At 50.0% G+C, this 12,853-nt stretch overlaps 1 protein-coding gene across 2 annotated transcripts; it reads right to left on the bottom strand.

Moving 5' to 3' along the window:
- Positions 1 to 1,809: 1,809 nt before the first annotated feature.
- FAM210B (family with sequence similarity 210 member B) lies at positions 1,810 to 12,467 on the bottom strand. 2 transcript variants are annotated; one of them, XR_005722530.1, is made up of 3 exons: positions 6,571 to 6,733; positions 4,408 to 4,583; positions 1,810 to 4,191 (listed from the first exon to the last, which is right to left on the bottom strand). XR_005722530.1 is itself a non-coding variant. In XM_040248630.1 (3 exons), the coding sequence occupies exons 1-3, from the start codon at positions 12,398 to 12,400 to the stop codon at positions 3,975 to 3,977; spliced, it is 579 nt and encodes a 192-aa protein (XP_040104564.1). In that variant the 5' UTR covers positions 12,401 to 12,467; the 3' UTR covers positions 1,810 to 3,974. The 2 variants fall into 2 exon arrangements, 1 of the variants encoding a protein (XP_040104564.1); XM_040248630.1 differs by lacking the exon at positions 6,571 to 6,733 and adding an exon at positions 12,215 to 12,467.
- Between the last annotated feature and the right edge of the window lie 386 nt (positions 12,468 to 12,853).

Raw genomic sequence — 12,853 nt, 5'->3', positions numbered from 1 at the left:
TCTTTACCTCCACAGCATCCCTTCAGGACTGTTTGGTGTCTGTCCAGCACCCCCACTTGGCCTGATTGTGGGTCCTCAGTCACTCACCTGGTGAGACTGAGGCAGGAGCATGGGCTCGCCTCAGTCTTGGGGCACAGGGTTATCTCAGCCCTTTCTAAATGGTAAAGCCTTATTTTCTCTCATGGTGTTGATGTTTTTATTAAGTTCTCACATGTGTGACCTTGACATTAAAGTGCATCTCCCAGGAGTTCACATTCGACAGACACTTTGAGAAACGCTGGGTTGTGTCTGTCACTAGGTGATGGGGAGGGGGGAGGTTGGCAGGCCCACGGACATATGGGCCTTCCTTCATTCCCTTTCTTCCCTCAGCCCTCGTCCTACACTCCTGGGGGTGGGGGAGGGAGGAAGAGTCAACCAGCAGGCACCTCGTGATGGGTTAGGGAACAGAAAGCGGGAGCAGGGCCCCGGGGAAGAAGCCTCTCCGTTGGACTTGAAAGACAGGATTTAAAGTTTAGAGGCAGGTGTGGCAAGAGGTCCTTGCAGCCTGAGGAGGGGCCTGCAGGAAATGTGGCCCATTGGTGGGGGGAACTGGAAGTGGGGTGCTCTGCCGGGGAACGCCAGGAGTAGGTGTGAGGGCGGCCAGCACCCTGTGCCCCCGAGCCTTGGTCCCTGTCCTGGGCAGTGGACATTCACCGTTGTGCATGACCACAGCTTGCTGGAGTCCTCATCCTCAGGAGTAGTCACCTGCCCAGTCAGCAACAGCTGGGGGCCGCTGGGGGTTCACTAGAGCTGCAGGTGGTCTGGCTGGACAGAGGGGAGGGGTCAACCATCCATGTCCACAGCCACCCACTTCTGGGCTCTGACCATGGTCTTGACAGCATGGTGAAGAGCTCCACATGTCGGGTGAGCCAGCTCCTGGGAACCTGATTTTCCCAGTTTGGCCCTCGGTCTTGATTCTGTGGTCAAAGTGTTTACCCAGCTGGACTCCCTCCCCAGCCAAACCGGAGTCTGGGTGCTGCCAGTGTTCAAAGAGGTTCATACAAGTGGACACTGCTGCCCCCTCAGTACAGCTGGCCGGGGCTTCCCTTACCCTGGTCACCTGGTCCCCATGGGACACCCTACAGCTGTGGCCTCTGTGTCAACTTGAAACCCAAGTCCACAGATGAGTCTGCTTGCAGCCCACAGCTAATTCTTTTCACCAGCTGTTCAGTCTCTGCCTAGAAATGAGGTGTCATGAGGAGCTGGTCTCTCCCATTTTTGGTCTCAGGTTCTATGTGCTCCTATCACGTAAAATTACATATTTCTAGCTGCCAACACGTGTGCATCAACCAAGATGGTGAACTTGACCATGATGAAGACCAAGGTGGAAGTGTTGAACTTACTGAGAATGAGGAAAGGAAATAAACTTTCATGGCCAACTTTCAACGCAAGAGGTACCAGAGATCAGAAATGTCCACACACAAGTGCTATACAATTCCATGGCAGAGTTGGCGAAGTCATCATGGAAACATCAAAACAAGTGGGTAAAACTGCAGTATCCGATTGCCTTAGGACAAAGGAACTTCCAGTTCCCACAGTCTTGAGCTTTATATCCCAAAGTAGTAGTTCATCCATCTACCCCAGCCGTGGTCACCATGACATGACTAACCCCACCAGGGCCATTAGCTAAGCCATGTTTACCCCAGACAATCCCACACAGGCCCGGAAAAGAGCTCACTGCATTGGGGCCACATTAGCAAACCAATCACACGCAGGGCTGGTTTGTCACTGGCAGCAGTGATGGCTTACCACAAGAGGAATAACACGTTCTTCACAGGCTTTACAAAGACGTTTATTTGTTTCATGGAACTTAAGCTGCTCATTTTGTCAGATTAAAAAATTAGATGTGAACAATGGCTTACATTTCTAAAATAGATCATCAGTTCTATGCCCCTAGTCCCATAAAAACAAGATAAATACAAGCGATCTGTACATCTTGCTGGTGAATTCACATAATGTTCTAGTTCCCTGATCCTTTGACTTTCTCTTCTCTCTAGTCACTCTGTTCTGTTTTGACCACTGGCCACAGGAGTGGAGTGGCGTTGGGGCTTAGAAACGAATGCTATGGCTATTTGGTATGATAATTTATTGCTTGCCCTTTCAGTCCACTCTCACTTCTCCAAACACAGAATCAAAGTTTGAGATTTAAGCCCTTAAACTTGGAGGAATCCCTGTGGGCTGTTTTGCATAGGCATTACTCAGGATCTGAATGGGTTGGGAGGCCGGTATGGAAGGTAGTTAGGAGCCCAAAGCTAACTGTTCCCATAGGGACAGCAACACAGAAGTGCTGGTCCTGCCCTCACATGGAATTACCTAGCCCTGGTGTCTTCATCTTGTTCTGCTGTGTCCATGGTCCTTGGAATTAGACCCCAGAAAGACAGTTCCAACTTTAAATGGCTAAAACTTTTTGGCAACGGGCTGCTTTAAAAGGGGAGAAAATAGCCAATGTACTTTAAAGATCTTGCAAGTGGAGAATCTGTCCGACGAAGATACTTTTAAAAGTTAACTGAAATAACTGATTGACATGGATTACTAAGGTCTAACTAGGAAAATGTCAATAGTCAGATGATCAGTTTACAGTTGCTTTAGTTTTCTGATTGTCACAAGTGTAGTTAATCAAACCAAAAAACTAAAATAAAAAGTAAATCTGGGAGCCAGAAAGATAAACACAACCCCTCATCCATGGCAGAAAGGCAGACGGGTTACAGTGGGGTTCCCGGGTGTGGAGCGGTTGCTCTGCAGGAACCTGGCCTGGGGCGGGGCGGGGCGGCTGTCAATGACGCTGAAGCCTACCAGGAGACATTCCTTCTCTGTTGCCTGCTTCTGACTATTCCGCAGAGAAAGTCTCAATTTGAGTGTGTGTGCTTCGATTTCTATTCCTAAATGTCCCTAACAGGGAATGTGGGGTCTCAGGTCATACACCCTTTATCTGGTAAACTGGTTCCATCCCTCCCCGGCTTGTATTATTACTGTATTATATATTTTGTACTTGCCTCTTATTTACAGCAACTGCTAGCAACTTTCCTTTTTTAGAGAGTGATATAAAATCTTTTTTTACACACATAATTTTAACTCAATTAAAAAATAGAAGTAGCAACTCAGTGTAAACATTGTGACAGTGATTCTGGAATGTCTGAAGTCTGAGACAGAGTGAGTTAGGCCAAGATTGTCTCAGCTTTCCATATACAGGCAGTGGAGCCAACTGATGCCATTACTATTGGACAAAGTTTCCATTTTTTACCTAAAGAGACAAATGATTCTGACCTACTTTAATGAAATTTGTGAAAAACCAGCTGAGGCAGGCTCTGCATGTCCAGATTTAAAGATGTTTGGGAATCAATGAGACATACCAGAAATACTTGTTTGTTCTTTTTCCCCAAACAAGTGTAATGAATGTCAGACTGTTGATGCTAATATAGATCCTGATTACATATTGGGAAGTCCTCAATTCTGCTTCATTAATTGCAGCACTGGACTCTGTTTTGCACAATATTGCATATTAAACTGTAGGCAGCCTGACAAGTATGGTAGGAAGGGGCATTTTAAAAATCAGCTTAATGAATCACTACCCTTTAAGAATTTGAGCAAAGATGAACCCCTGAGGCTCTTGCAGGCAGACCCTCACCAATGGTCTTCTGAAGGAACATTTCCTGGCTGACAGTTTTGTCTGAGATGACAACTCATTGGTGGTGTTCTGCTGACATTTTTAGAGGAGGCAGACAAGCCCTGTGATGAATAGCATTACCCAAACTTTAAAGCAGAAAAACTACAATGATGTGAAACCCTGAATTTTTGCTGGCAAAAGTAAATCCTATTCATGAGAATGCAACAATTAGCCCCTGCTACCCACCCACCACAAAACCTACATCCTAAAACCAATCTAGCATGTGTCATTTAAAAGAAATAGGTTTTCAGGCCCACAGTTGAAGAGTTCATCAAGGCTTTGCCGCGGGAGGTTTAAAAATTCCCACTTTCCGAAAGTATCTGACAATCAAGGGCACAGAAACTAAGGTAATACTGATCCTCACAGGTGCGAACAGCTTGTGGATGGCGTAGGCCACCACAAAGGTGCTTGTGCCGGCCGCCATTTTCGACTGGACCAGTGACTCTTTAAAGCCGAGTTTAAGCAGGACAGCTGACATGTCCACACCACTGGAGGGGAGACAGACAAACACAGAAACACAAAAGATATTTACTACAGCAAGGGACTAAGTTAAGCACTCAATTTGGCTATGAGATTTACAGTATTTTTTAAAAATGTAAATAAAAGTAGCTAGATGAATACTAAATCTTAGGAAGAAAGTTCTTACTCCCAAAGACTCTTACATGATAGCAAAAAACAAATACCTATTACTGTCCCCATCTTACCTTGAAATAACCATGTAAAACATTCCCAAGGAGATTAATGAGATTCCAATGTGCAGTGACACTGCCACGGCACCATATTCTTGAAAAATCTTTTTCAGCTGCTGCGACTTGCTTAGCTTTTTCTCCTCTGTGCCCCTGATATTGCTGCCTGTGGTCACAGTGATTTTGCTGGGGTCCTGCACACAAACCAAAGAAAGGGAGACACTTGAGGGCAGGAGCAAGGATGTGAGTGGGCATTACCACATTACCACCTCCAGAATCATGTGATGTTCTGCTCTTTCTCATCCAATGAGAGATGAGGCTAATGCCCGCTATGCCACTGAGTGCACTGAAGGGCTGGCTACCACATGTGATGGGCAAAACGATGGCCCCAAAGATGTCTAGTTCCTAGGCCCTGGAACCTGTGAATATGTTACCTTATGTGACAAAAGGGTTTTGCAGGTAGGATTCAGTTAAGGATCCTAAGATGGGCAAATCATCCTGGATCTTCTGAGTGGGACCAGTGTGACCACAAGGGTCCTTGTAAGTGAAGGGAGGGAGACAGCAGGGTCAGAGAAGCTGACATGAGGACAGAAGCACAGTCAGATTTGCAGAGGCTGGTGCTACTCCCTCTGAAGATGGAGGAAAGGGGCAAGCCAAGGGATGCAGGCACCTCTAGAAGCTGGAAAAGACAGGAAATGGCTTTCCTGGCAACTCAGATAGTAAAGAATCTGCCTGCAATGCAGAAAGTGAAGTCGCTTAGTTGTGTCCGACTTTTTGCCACCCCATCGACTCTAGCTTACCAGGCTCCTCGGTCCATGGGATTTTCCAGGCAAAATACTGGAGTGGGTTGCCATTTCCTTCTCCAGGGGATCTTTCCGACCCAGGGATCAAACCTGGGTCTCCCTCATTGTAGGCAGACGCTTTACCGTCTGAGCTACTAGGAAGATACTCTGGAGAAGGAAATGGCAACCCACTCCAATATTCTTGCCTGGAAAATCTCATAGAGAGGAGCCTGGTGGGCTACATAGAGTCCATGGGGATCACAAGAGTCAGACACAACTAAACCACCACCACCAGAGCAGTTGGAAGGACCCAGCCCTGCTGATGCACTGAGGTTAGCCCCTATGAGACCTCATGGGCTTCTGACCTCCTTGACTGTAAGAAAACAAATGGGTGTTGTCTTATGCACACGACAACCAGGCTAGACTCTACAAGACAGTGGGTGTGAAATAAATGGGAGCAGAAGCTGTAATATATTTACTTTTGGAATCAAGATTTATCCCTGAGATCTGAACAGATACAGGGGGAGGGCTAGTTCCCAGGCCATAAATGCAGCATTGGGGATTTGCAGAGAAATTATTTACTGTGTAGGGTGTTCCATTAACATTTATTGAGCATCTACAAGGCCTGGAACAAAAACAACAATATTGGATTAAAAAGACAAAACTCCTCCATGTGGAGAGTGCTTTTTCATCAAAGGATTGCTTCAGCTCTCATGACAGACCTCACAGAGATCTTCTCAAGGACAGGATCTGGGTCAGCCAGCTCTGGTTATAGACTTTGAAGCGGAGGCCATTTCCTTATATTTTTAGAACATGCGGGGGCACAGGCATACCTCAAAAGCTGGCAAGGCAGGGGTTGGGCAGTAGGGACAATGACATGCATCATGGAGACCCCAGGAATGAAATTAAATGATACCCAGATATCCAGAGCAGCAGCCTCCAAACCGAACGAGGCAGCGGTCCTCCCAGCCCCGCCCTGCTCTGGAGGCATAGGTGGCCGCTGGGTTTCCTCTCTAGTCACCCCGTGTGTCCACCAAGGGAGGGCACTGGTCCAAACCCCCGCATGACATTAGCTGGGCCCTGCTGACACCCCACCTCGGGCGGTGACCCAGATGCGCGTCTCCCTGAACTCTGAGCTGGCGCATCTGCCTTGGCTGTGATGTCCACGGTCACACATCCACAACACGTCTGGATGAGCTCCTGACCCACTCCCACCCACATGCTTCTCTCCAGGTCACAGCTGTTCCTGTTTCGGCAAACCTCATCCTCCCAGATGCTCTGTCTGAAACCCGAGTCACTAACTCCCACAACCAGCCATCAGCCAACCCCACCAGGTCCAAACTCAATGCCCCTCCCCTCCCCACCCAACACTCCTATCACCGTGGCCCAAGCTCCTCACCTCTTTCCTGGGTGACTGTGATGGCTTCCTCCTAGCTGTCCCCCAATCCCACCTTTGACCCCTCAACAGAGTGGCCAGAGACAGCCTGTGAAATCCGAGGTGGGATTACAGCACCGCCCCCGCTCAGAAGCCTCCTGGAAGCTAGTCTGTGCACTAGCCCCCCTGGCCCTCCAGACACCACCTCCACCTCCCCACCACCCTTTTCCTTCCTGCTTCCCATTCCAGCCGCCCAGCTTCCTTGCTGCTTTAAGGACAGGCCAGGCCCAACAGGCCCTGGCATCTGCTGTTCCATCTGCCAGCAAGTTTTTCCCCAGAGGGCCTCATAGTGCTGCCTCCAGATCTTTATCCAGCACCACCGCAGGGAGGCCCTCCTGGACTGCTCTCTTTAAAACCAAGAGCCCCTCACCCTGTGGTTCCTGTGCGTTTCCCTCCATCCTGACTTCATCATCTAACATCCCCCGTGCATTTCCTCTTCCTCCCCAGGGAGGGGCCCATCCACTTGGGAAACGGTTTTGCCCACATAGAAATTACAAACCGTTAAGTCCACTTTAACGTTTAAAGTATACAGTTGCATGGTTCACGTGTGTCTGCCATTGTGCAGTCATCACCAGGGTCTAATTTGGGAAGATTTTCGCCACTCGATCTGCAGTTACTTCCCATTCCCCTCTCCCCCATCTTGCCAGGGGGGAATGGAGATACCAAGCTCCTTTCTGTCTATGGATTTGCCCATTCTGGATGTTTTTATTATGAATAGGGTCATGCAACAGGGGACCTTTTGTGACTGGCTTCTGCTACAGACTGAATGTTTGTGGAACTCGTCTTCCCTCCCCCAAATTCATACAATGAAACCGAATCCCCACCCTGAATCCGCCTGCAATGCGGGAGACCTGGGTTCGATCCCTAGGTTGGGAAGATCCCCTGGAGAAGGGAAAGGCTACCCACTCCAGTATTCTGGCCTGGAGAATTCCATGGGCTGTATAGTCTACAGGGTCGCAGACAGTCGGACATGACTGAGAGACTTTCACTCACTTCACTCACCCTGATGGTGTTTGGAGGTGGAAGGTGACTAGGTCATGAGAGTGAAGCCCTCATGAATGCAATCAGGGCTCTTATAAAAGAGACCCCAGAGGGCTACCTTGTCCTTTCTAACATGTGAGGACACGCCAAGAGGACAGAAGACAATGACCCAGGAAGCGGACCCTCACCAGACACTGAATCTGTCAGTGTCTTGACCTTGGACTTACAGCCTCCTGGGCTGTAAGAAATGAATGTTGGCTGTTTAAGCCACCTGTGCTTGCATACTCAGTCACTTCAGTCGTGTCTGATTCTTTGCGACCCTATGGTCTGTAACCTGCCAGGTTCCACTGTCAATGGGATTCGCCAGGCAAGAATACTGGAGTGGGCTGCCATGCCCTCCTTCAGGGGATCTTCCCAATCCAGGGATCAAACCCGTATCTCTTATGTCTCCTCCATTGGCAGGCGGGTTCTTTACCAGCAGCACCACCTGGGAAGCCCTTAAGCTGCCCAGTCTATGGTATTTTTGTTATAGCAGCCTTAACAGACTACCACAGCTTTTTCCACTTATCATGTTTTCAAAGGTCATCCACACTGTAGCAGGTATCCAACTTCATTCCTTTTTATGAAGTAGAATTTGATTCAACTGAAATACAAAGTACGGATTCTAAAATTTACCCTGCGGGCTAAGCTAGGAGCCATACCAGAGTTTTGCCCTAGAAAGAATGTCTGCTGTGTCTGGGAGCATTGTTGTGCCTGGTAACCTCTGGGGCAGGCTCTCACCCTGGCTTCATGCAGGACAGGAGGGCCTGGCTCTGGGTCAGCTGCTGGAATGATCAAGTGTACGTGCTGCACGTTTGTGGAAGGTAAGATACAAAAGCAGACCATCGTATTGTCCCCAGAGGAAGGCTCAGTAAAGAGCCATGTTCTTCACTGGGAGACCATGGGAGACCAGGGCATGGCAATGAGGGGATGGAATCCAGTCTTGGATTGAAACCTGCTCAGAATTGGAACTTCCGTAGCGGCCCAGGGGTTAGGGCCACTTTGCTTTCACTGCTTTCACCGCTTTGCTTTCACACCTTGCTTTCACTGCTGAGGGGGAGGGCTTAATCCCTGGTCAGGGAACTAAGATCCTTCAAGTTATGCGGCCAAAAGAAAACAAAATTTGCCCAGAGTCATCCTTGATGTATAATCATACGCAACAGCTACTCATTTGCCCCTCTTCTCCCAAAAGCTGGTACAAAACTCAGATTTATGAGTTAAGAGTCTTTTCATTACCTCCCAATTGAAAGAGCATCTCTTTTGTTCCCAAACTGCAGTTAGGACTGAAAAAACAAACATACTCATGTTCCCCCCCGAAACACACTTAAAAAAAGAGGTGGTGGTGCGTGGTTTAGTTGCTCAGTTATGTCTGACTTTTGCGACCCCCTGGACTGTAGCCCGCCAGGCTTCTCTGTCCACGGGTTTCTCCAGGCAAGAATACTGGAGCGGGTTGTCATTTTCTTCTCCAGGAGATCTTGACCTAGGTATCAAATCCACGTTTCCTATGTCTCATCCATTGCAGGCAGATTCTTTATCGCTGAGCCAGTATCCGTTTATGGGGTCCCAGAGACTGATTCTGATAGACAGGAAAGCCTATCATGTTTTGAAAGGTTTTGAAGTGACTTAGCAGCAGCAGCAGCAGGAAAACCATGAGTATCCTCAGGAGAGGGCACTTCTGTTGAGCCAGCCACCAAGCTTAGCACTTTAAAGGTTTTATAAAAACCCTCACAACCTCATGATACGGGTACCTCTGTCATTTCCACTTTGACAGATGGGAGACCAGGGCTTTGGGGTGAAGCTGTGAGCTGGCTGGCAGTGCCCAGACTGGGTGCTGCACTACAGACTCCCCTTCTTGTCCCCCAAGAGTTGAACATTCCTAGAGGAAGAGCCTGTTTCAGAACTTCAGGACTCTGGAGGGGAGAAGGAAAACTGTCTTCAGCCTCCCTGGTTGGGCCAGCACCCACGCTCCCAGTTCTCCGACGCCCACCAGCCAGAATGGCCGCTGGGAGCTCAGGCTCTTTCTGATAAACAGGTCTCCACCCGCCTTTTGGCTGCGGAGGAAGTGCCCCAGATGGGAGGGCTGCCGGGCGCTGATAGGATGGCTCCCAGAGCCAAACCATGTCCTCCTGGGGCAGATGACGATGGGTGGAAGCCCTTTTCACTCCCACCCCGACACTTGGCCTGACAGAACCTCATTCCGCCCCATCTGTCCACTCACAGGACGGGGCGGAGCTGCCACTCTCTCTCCCTCCCTCCCTCTTCTGTGCAACCTCAACTTTGGCAAATGGCCTTTTGGCTAAAAAAGAAAAATAAAAAGGCAGCCAGACTTCCAGCTACAGAATAACAAGTATCTATTGCCAGACAACGGGAGGGACGAAATATTCAGACACATGGACAATTTCCTGCTAGCTGGTGCCAAGGTTAGTTTTTAACTTTCTAGAGTTAGATTTTTTTTTAAACATGGACATTTTTCTTCCTTTTATTTTGAAAATCTCTTTAATCATTGTGAGTCTTCTATTTTTCTTCCTAAGCCTGAAGGAGAGGAAAGAGGTTAAAACAAAAGGAATTTATGAAGAGGTGACCTGCAAGGAATAGGAATCTTTCAAACATTCATTTCTTGGTGAGATGTCACCTTATATTCTTAGTTGCTGCCCTGGTTGCAGATAACTTTGTACCTCCCCTGGTGTCTGTTTTTAGATAAAAGTGCTTTCATATACTTGCGGATGGCTTGGCTTTCTGAGCCCCAGCGTTCTCCTCATCTCCCAATTCTCCCTCACATGCTGCCTTTCAGTGAGTCAAAGCAGTGCCAAGCCAGAGCAGACATTCACAAATAAGAACAGTTGTTAAGAGCAAAAGCTTTGGAACCAGACTGGTTTGGATCCCAGTTCTGACAGGTAATCTCTGTGTTTCTCAGAGAGTTACTCAACCTCTTTGGGCTTATGTGAAGATAATAGTATTGCTTATGTCTCAGGGTTGTTGTGAGAATTACATGAATTGATATTTTCAAAGTACTCAGAACAGTGCCTGTTACAAAGTAAACACAATATAGTGTTTATCATTAATATTATTTACTGCATGAATGAAAACAGGTGTCACTCTTAACAATCTGACCTTTTAAGCAAGATTTTTGGCTCATTCCTCAAAACTTCTTGACTCTTCTCATTCAGCCTCCTTACTTTAATAAATACAGCAGTGGTGGCTGGGGTTGGTGGAGGGAGGGCAGCAAACACACACAAACACAGACACATAGACACAGACACACACAGACACAGACACACACACCCACCCACCCACACACACACACACCTGCCAGTGCCAGACTAACAAGACAGACAAGCAAATCAGAAGGACATTCCATATGAGGAGAGCATAGAAGATGTACTCCCACGAGGCTGAGGAGAGGCCAGTGGAGGCATCCAAGGGATCACTGGTGGTCAGGGAAGGCTTCCAGGAGGAAGGGACAGCTAGGCTGATGTATGGAGAATCACCAGGACACAGCTGGGTGTATGCAGAGGGTGCTAGACATGTGAGGATCCCCAAGCTGGGCTCAGGAGGCAAAGACAAGATCTACTGCCTGTCAGATGGCACAGCACAAGGCAGAGAAGGAGGTTTCTCCATCTGTGGTGGAGGCATGGTAAGGTCATGGGTCAAAGGCCTATGGAACACTCAAGAAGCACTGGCTCCCAGTGACACCATGCTCAGGCCTGCATCAGCTCATGGAATGGTCCCCAAACTATTGTTGGGAAGGTGTTATTTTTAGCCCCCTGAAAGGTCAGCAACCAGGCCTCAGAGACCTTGAGGACAGGGTGAGACAGCAACCCTGGTGAGTGGACGCAGGCAGGTTGGACCAGAGTGGCAAAGCTCCAGACACTGCTCCTTCCAACTGAGTTCTGCATCTCCAGAAGGCATTGCTCACCACCTGTTTTCTTTAAGGAGACCCACTTCAAAATCAAACTGAAACATATTTACAGAAAGGAGCAGTCTGCATTTGCATTTTGAATGAAAACCAGTTTTCACTTACCATGCATAGAAGGCAAGTGAAGATATACACAAAGAAGTAACCCTGCGTTTCAGGCGCCAGTCTCGCCCGCAGTCTGACTGGGAGGCCTGCTCTCGCGGTTAGATAAAAAGGGAGTGGCAGCAAGTACTGGGGGTGGGGGGAGGGAGGTGCGGGGGCAGGTGGAGGTGGTGGTGGTGGTGGTAGAGACAGCAGCACCCACCGAGACTTCCTCCTCAGCCCAGCGAGGGGCCGCAGCGTGACTTCAAAGGGAACTCTAAGCGCCGGATGACAACGTCGATACCAAGTCCAGCCCCACCTCCAATACTCTCGGCCGCCACCACAGCGCAGGCCCAGCTTTGGGCACCTGGGATACCCTGGAGGCTGTGACCTTGGCCATTCGCCACGCCCCCCTGAGCCTCAGTTTCCCCGGTTGTCAACTGGGAGATCGCTTCCTTGGCTTGAAGAGATTTGGGATCTGGGACCTGAAGGTGTTCGGTCTCAGCAGCTGCGAGTGTAAAGCTCTCCTCCGGCGCAGGTGGACCAGCGATCCGAGCGCCCGGGGATCCGGGTGGGGGTGGGGAGGCTTACCTGGCGGCCCTGGTAGTTCCCGCGGGCGGCGCGCAGCAGCTGGGCGTCCGGCCCGGGCCCGAGCAGCGGCAGGAACACCGGCGGCGGGACACAGGGGGCGGCGGCGCCCAGGAGCCAGGTGGAGCGGCACCGAACCCGGGCGCCCACCCGACCCGCAGGGCTCAGCAACGCCAGCAGCCCGGCCATGGCAGGCAGAGCCGGGCGCTGCCGCCCTAGCAGCAGACCGCAGGGGGGAGCAGCGCGGTGGGCGGGGCCCGCGGGAGCCCGAGCCCGGAGCGGCGGGGCGGGGCCAGAGTCGCGCCCAGTCCTAGGCCCCGCCCCCCGCCGCAGCCAGAGCGGCGAGGGCGGAGCTGGAGCCGCGCGCAGAGTGGGCGGGCCGGAGCGGGAACCCAGTGCCCAATGCGAGGGCTGGAGACGCGAGCTCTGTCTGACACCGGGTTAATTCCACCCCAAGGACCCTGACTCATCATGTTGGTTTCAAGCGAGTCGGAGGCCAGCCCAGCCCAGCCCAGATTCGAGGATGAAGGGGTTAGATTCTTCCGACTTGATGGGAAGTGGCAAGGTCACGGGTGGCAGGGCTTGTGGAGTGGGAAATATTGTCGTGACCATCTTTAGGAACTGCAATCTACAACAGTATTC

The sequence above is a fragment of the Oryx dammah genome, unplaced genomic scaffold (genome assembly GCF_014754425.2).
Source record: "Oryx dammah isolate SB20612 unplaced genomic scaffold, SCBI_Odam_1.1 HiC_scaffold_10, whole genome shotgun sequence".
In the NCBI taxonomy this organism is placed as follows: domain Eukaryota; kingdom Metazoa; phylum Chordata; class Mammalia; order Artiodactyla; family Bovidae; genus Oryx; species Oryx dammah.
Note: the sequence above shows the minus strand (reverse complement) of the source record. Positions and strands in the feature narration are given on the sequence as shown.

Bases quoted from the DNA above. Each gene is read 5' to 3' on its own strand.
- FAM210B (XM_040248630.1), bottom strand. From the start codon at position 12,400: ATGGCCGGGCTGCTGGCGTTGCTGAGCCCTGCGGGTCGGGTGGGCGCC. The intron at 4,584-12,214 runs GTAAGCCTCCCC...GTTTGTGTGCAG, and splicing joins GGAACTACCAGGGCCGCCAG to GACCCCAGCAAAATCACTGT. The intron at 4,192-4,407 runs GTAAGATGGGGA...TCTCCCCTCCAG, and splicing joins TTTTACATGGTTATTTCAAG to TGGTGTGGACATGTCAGCTG.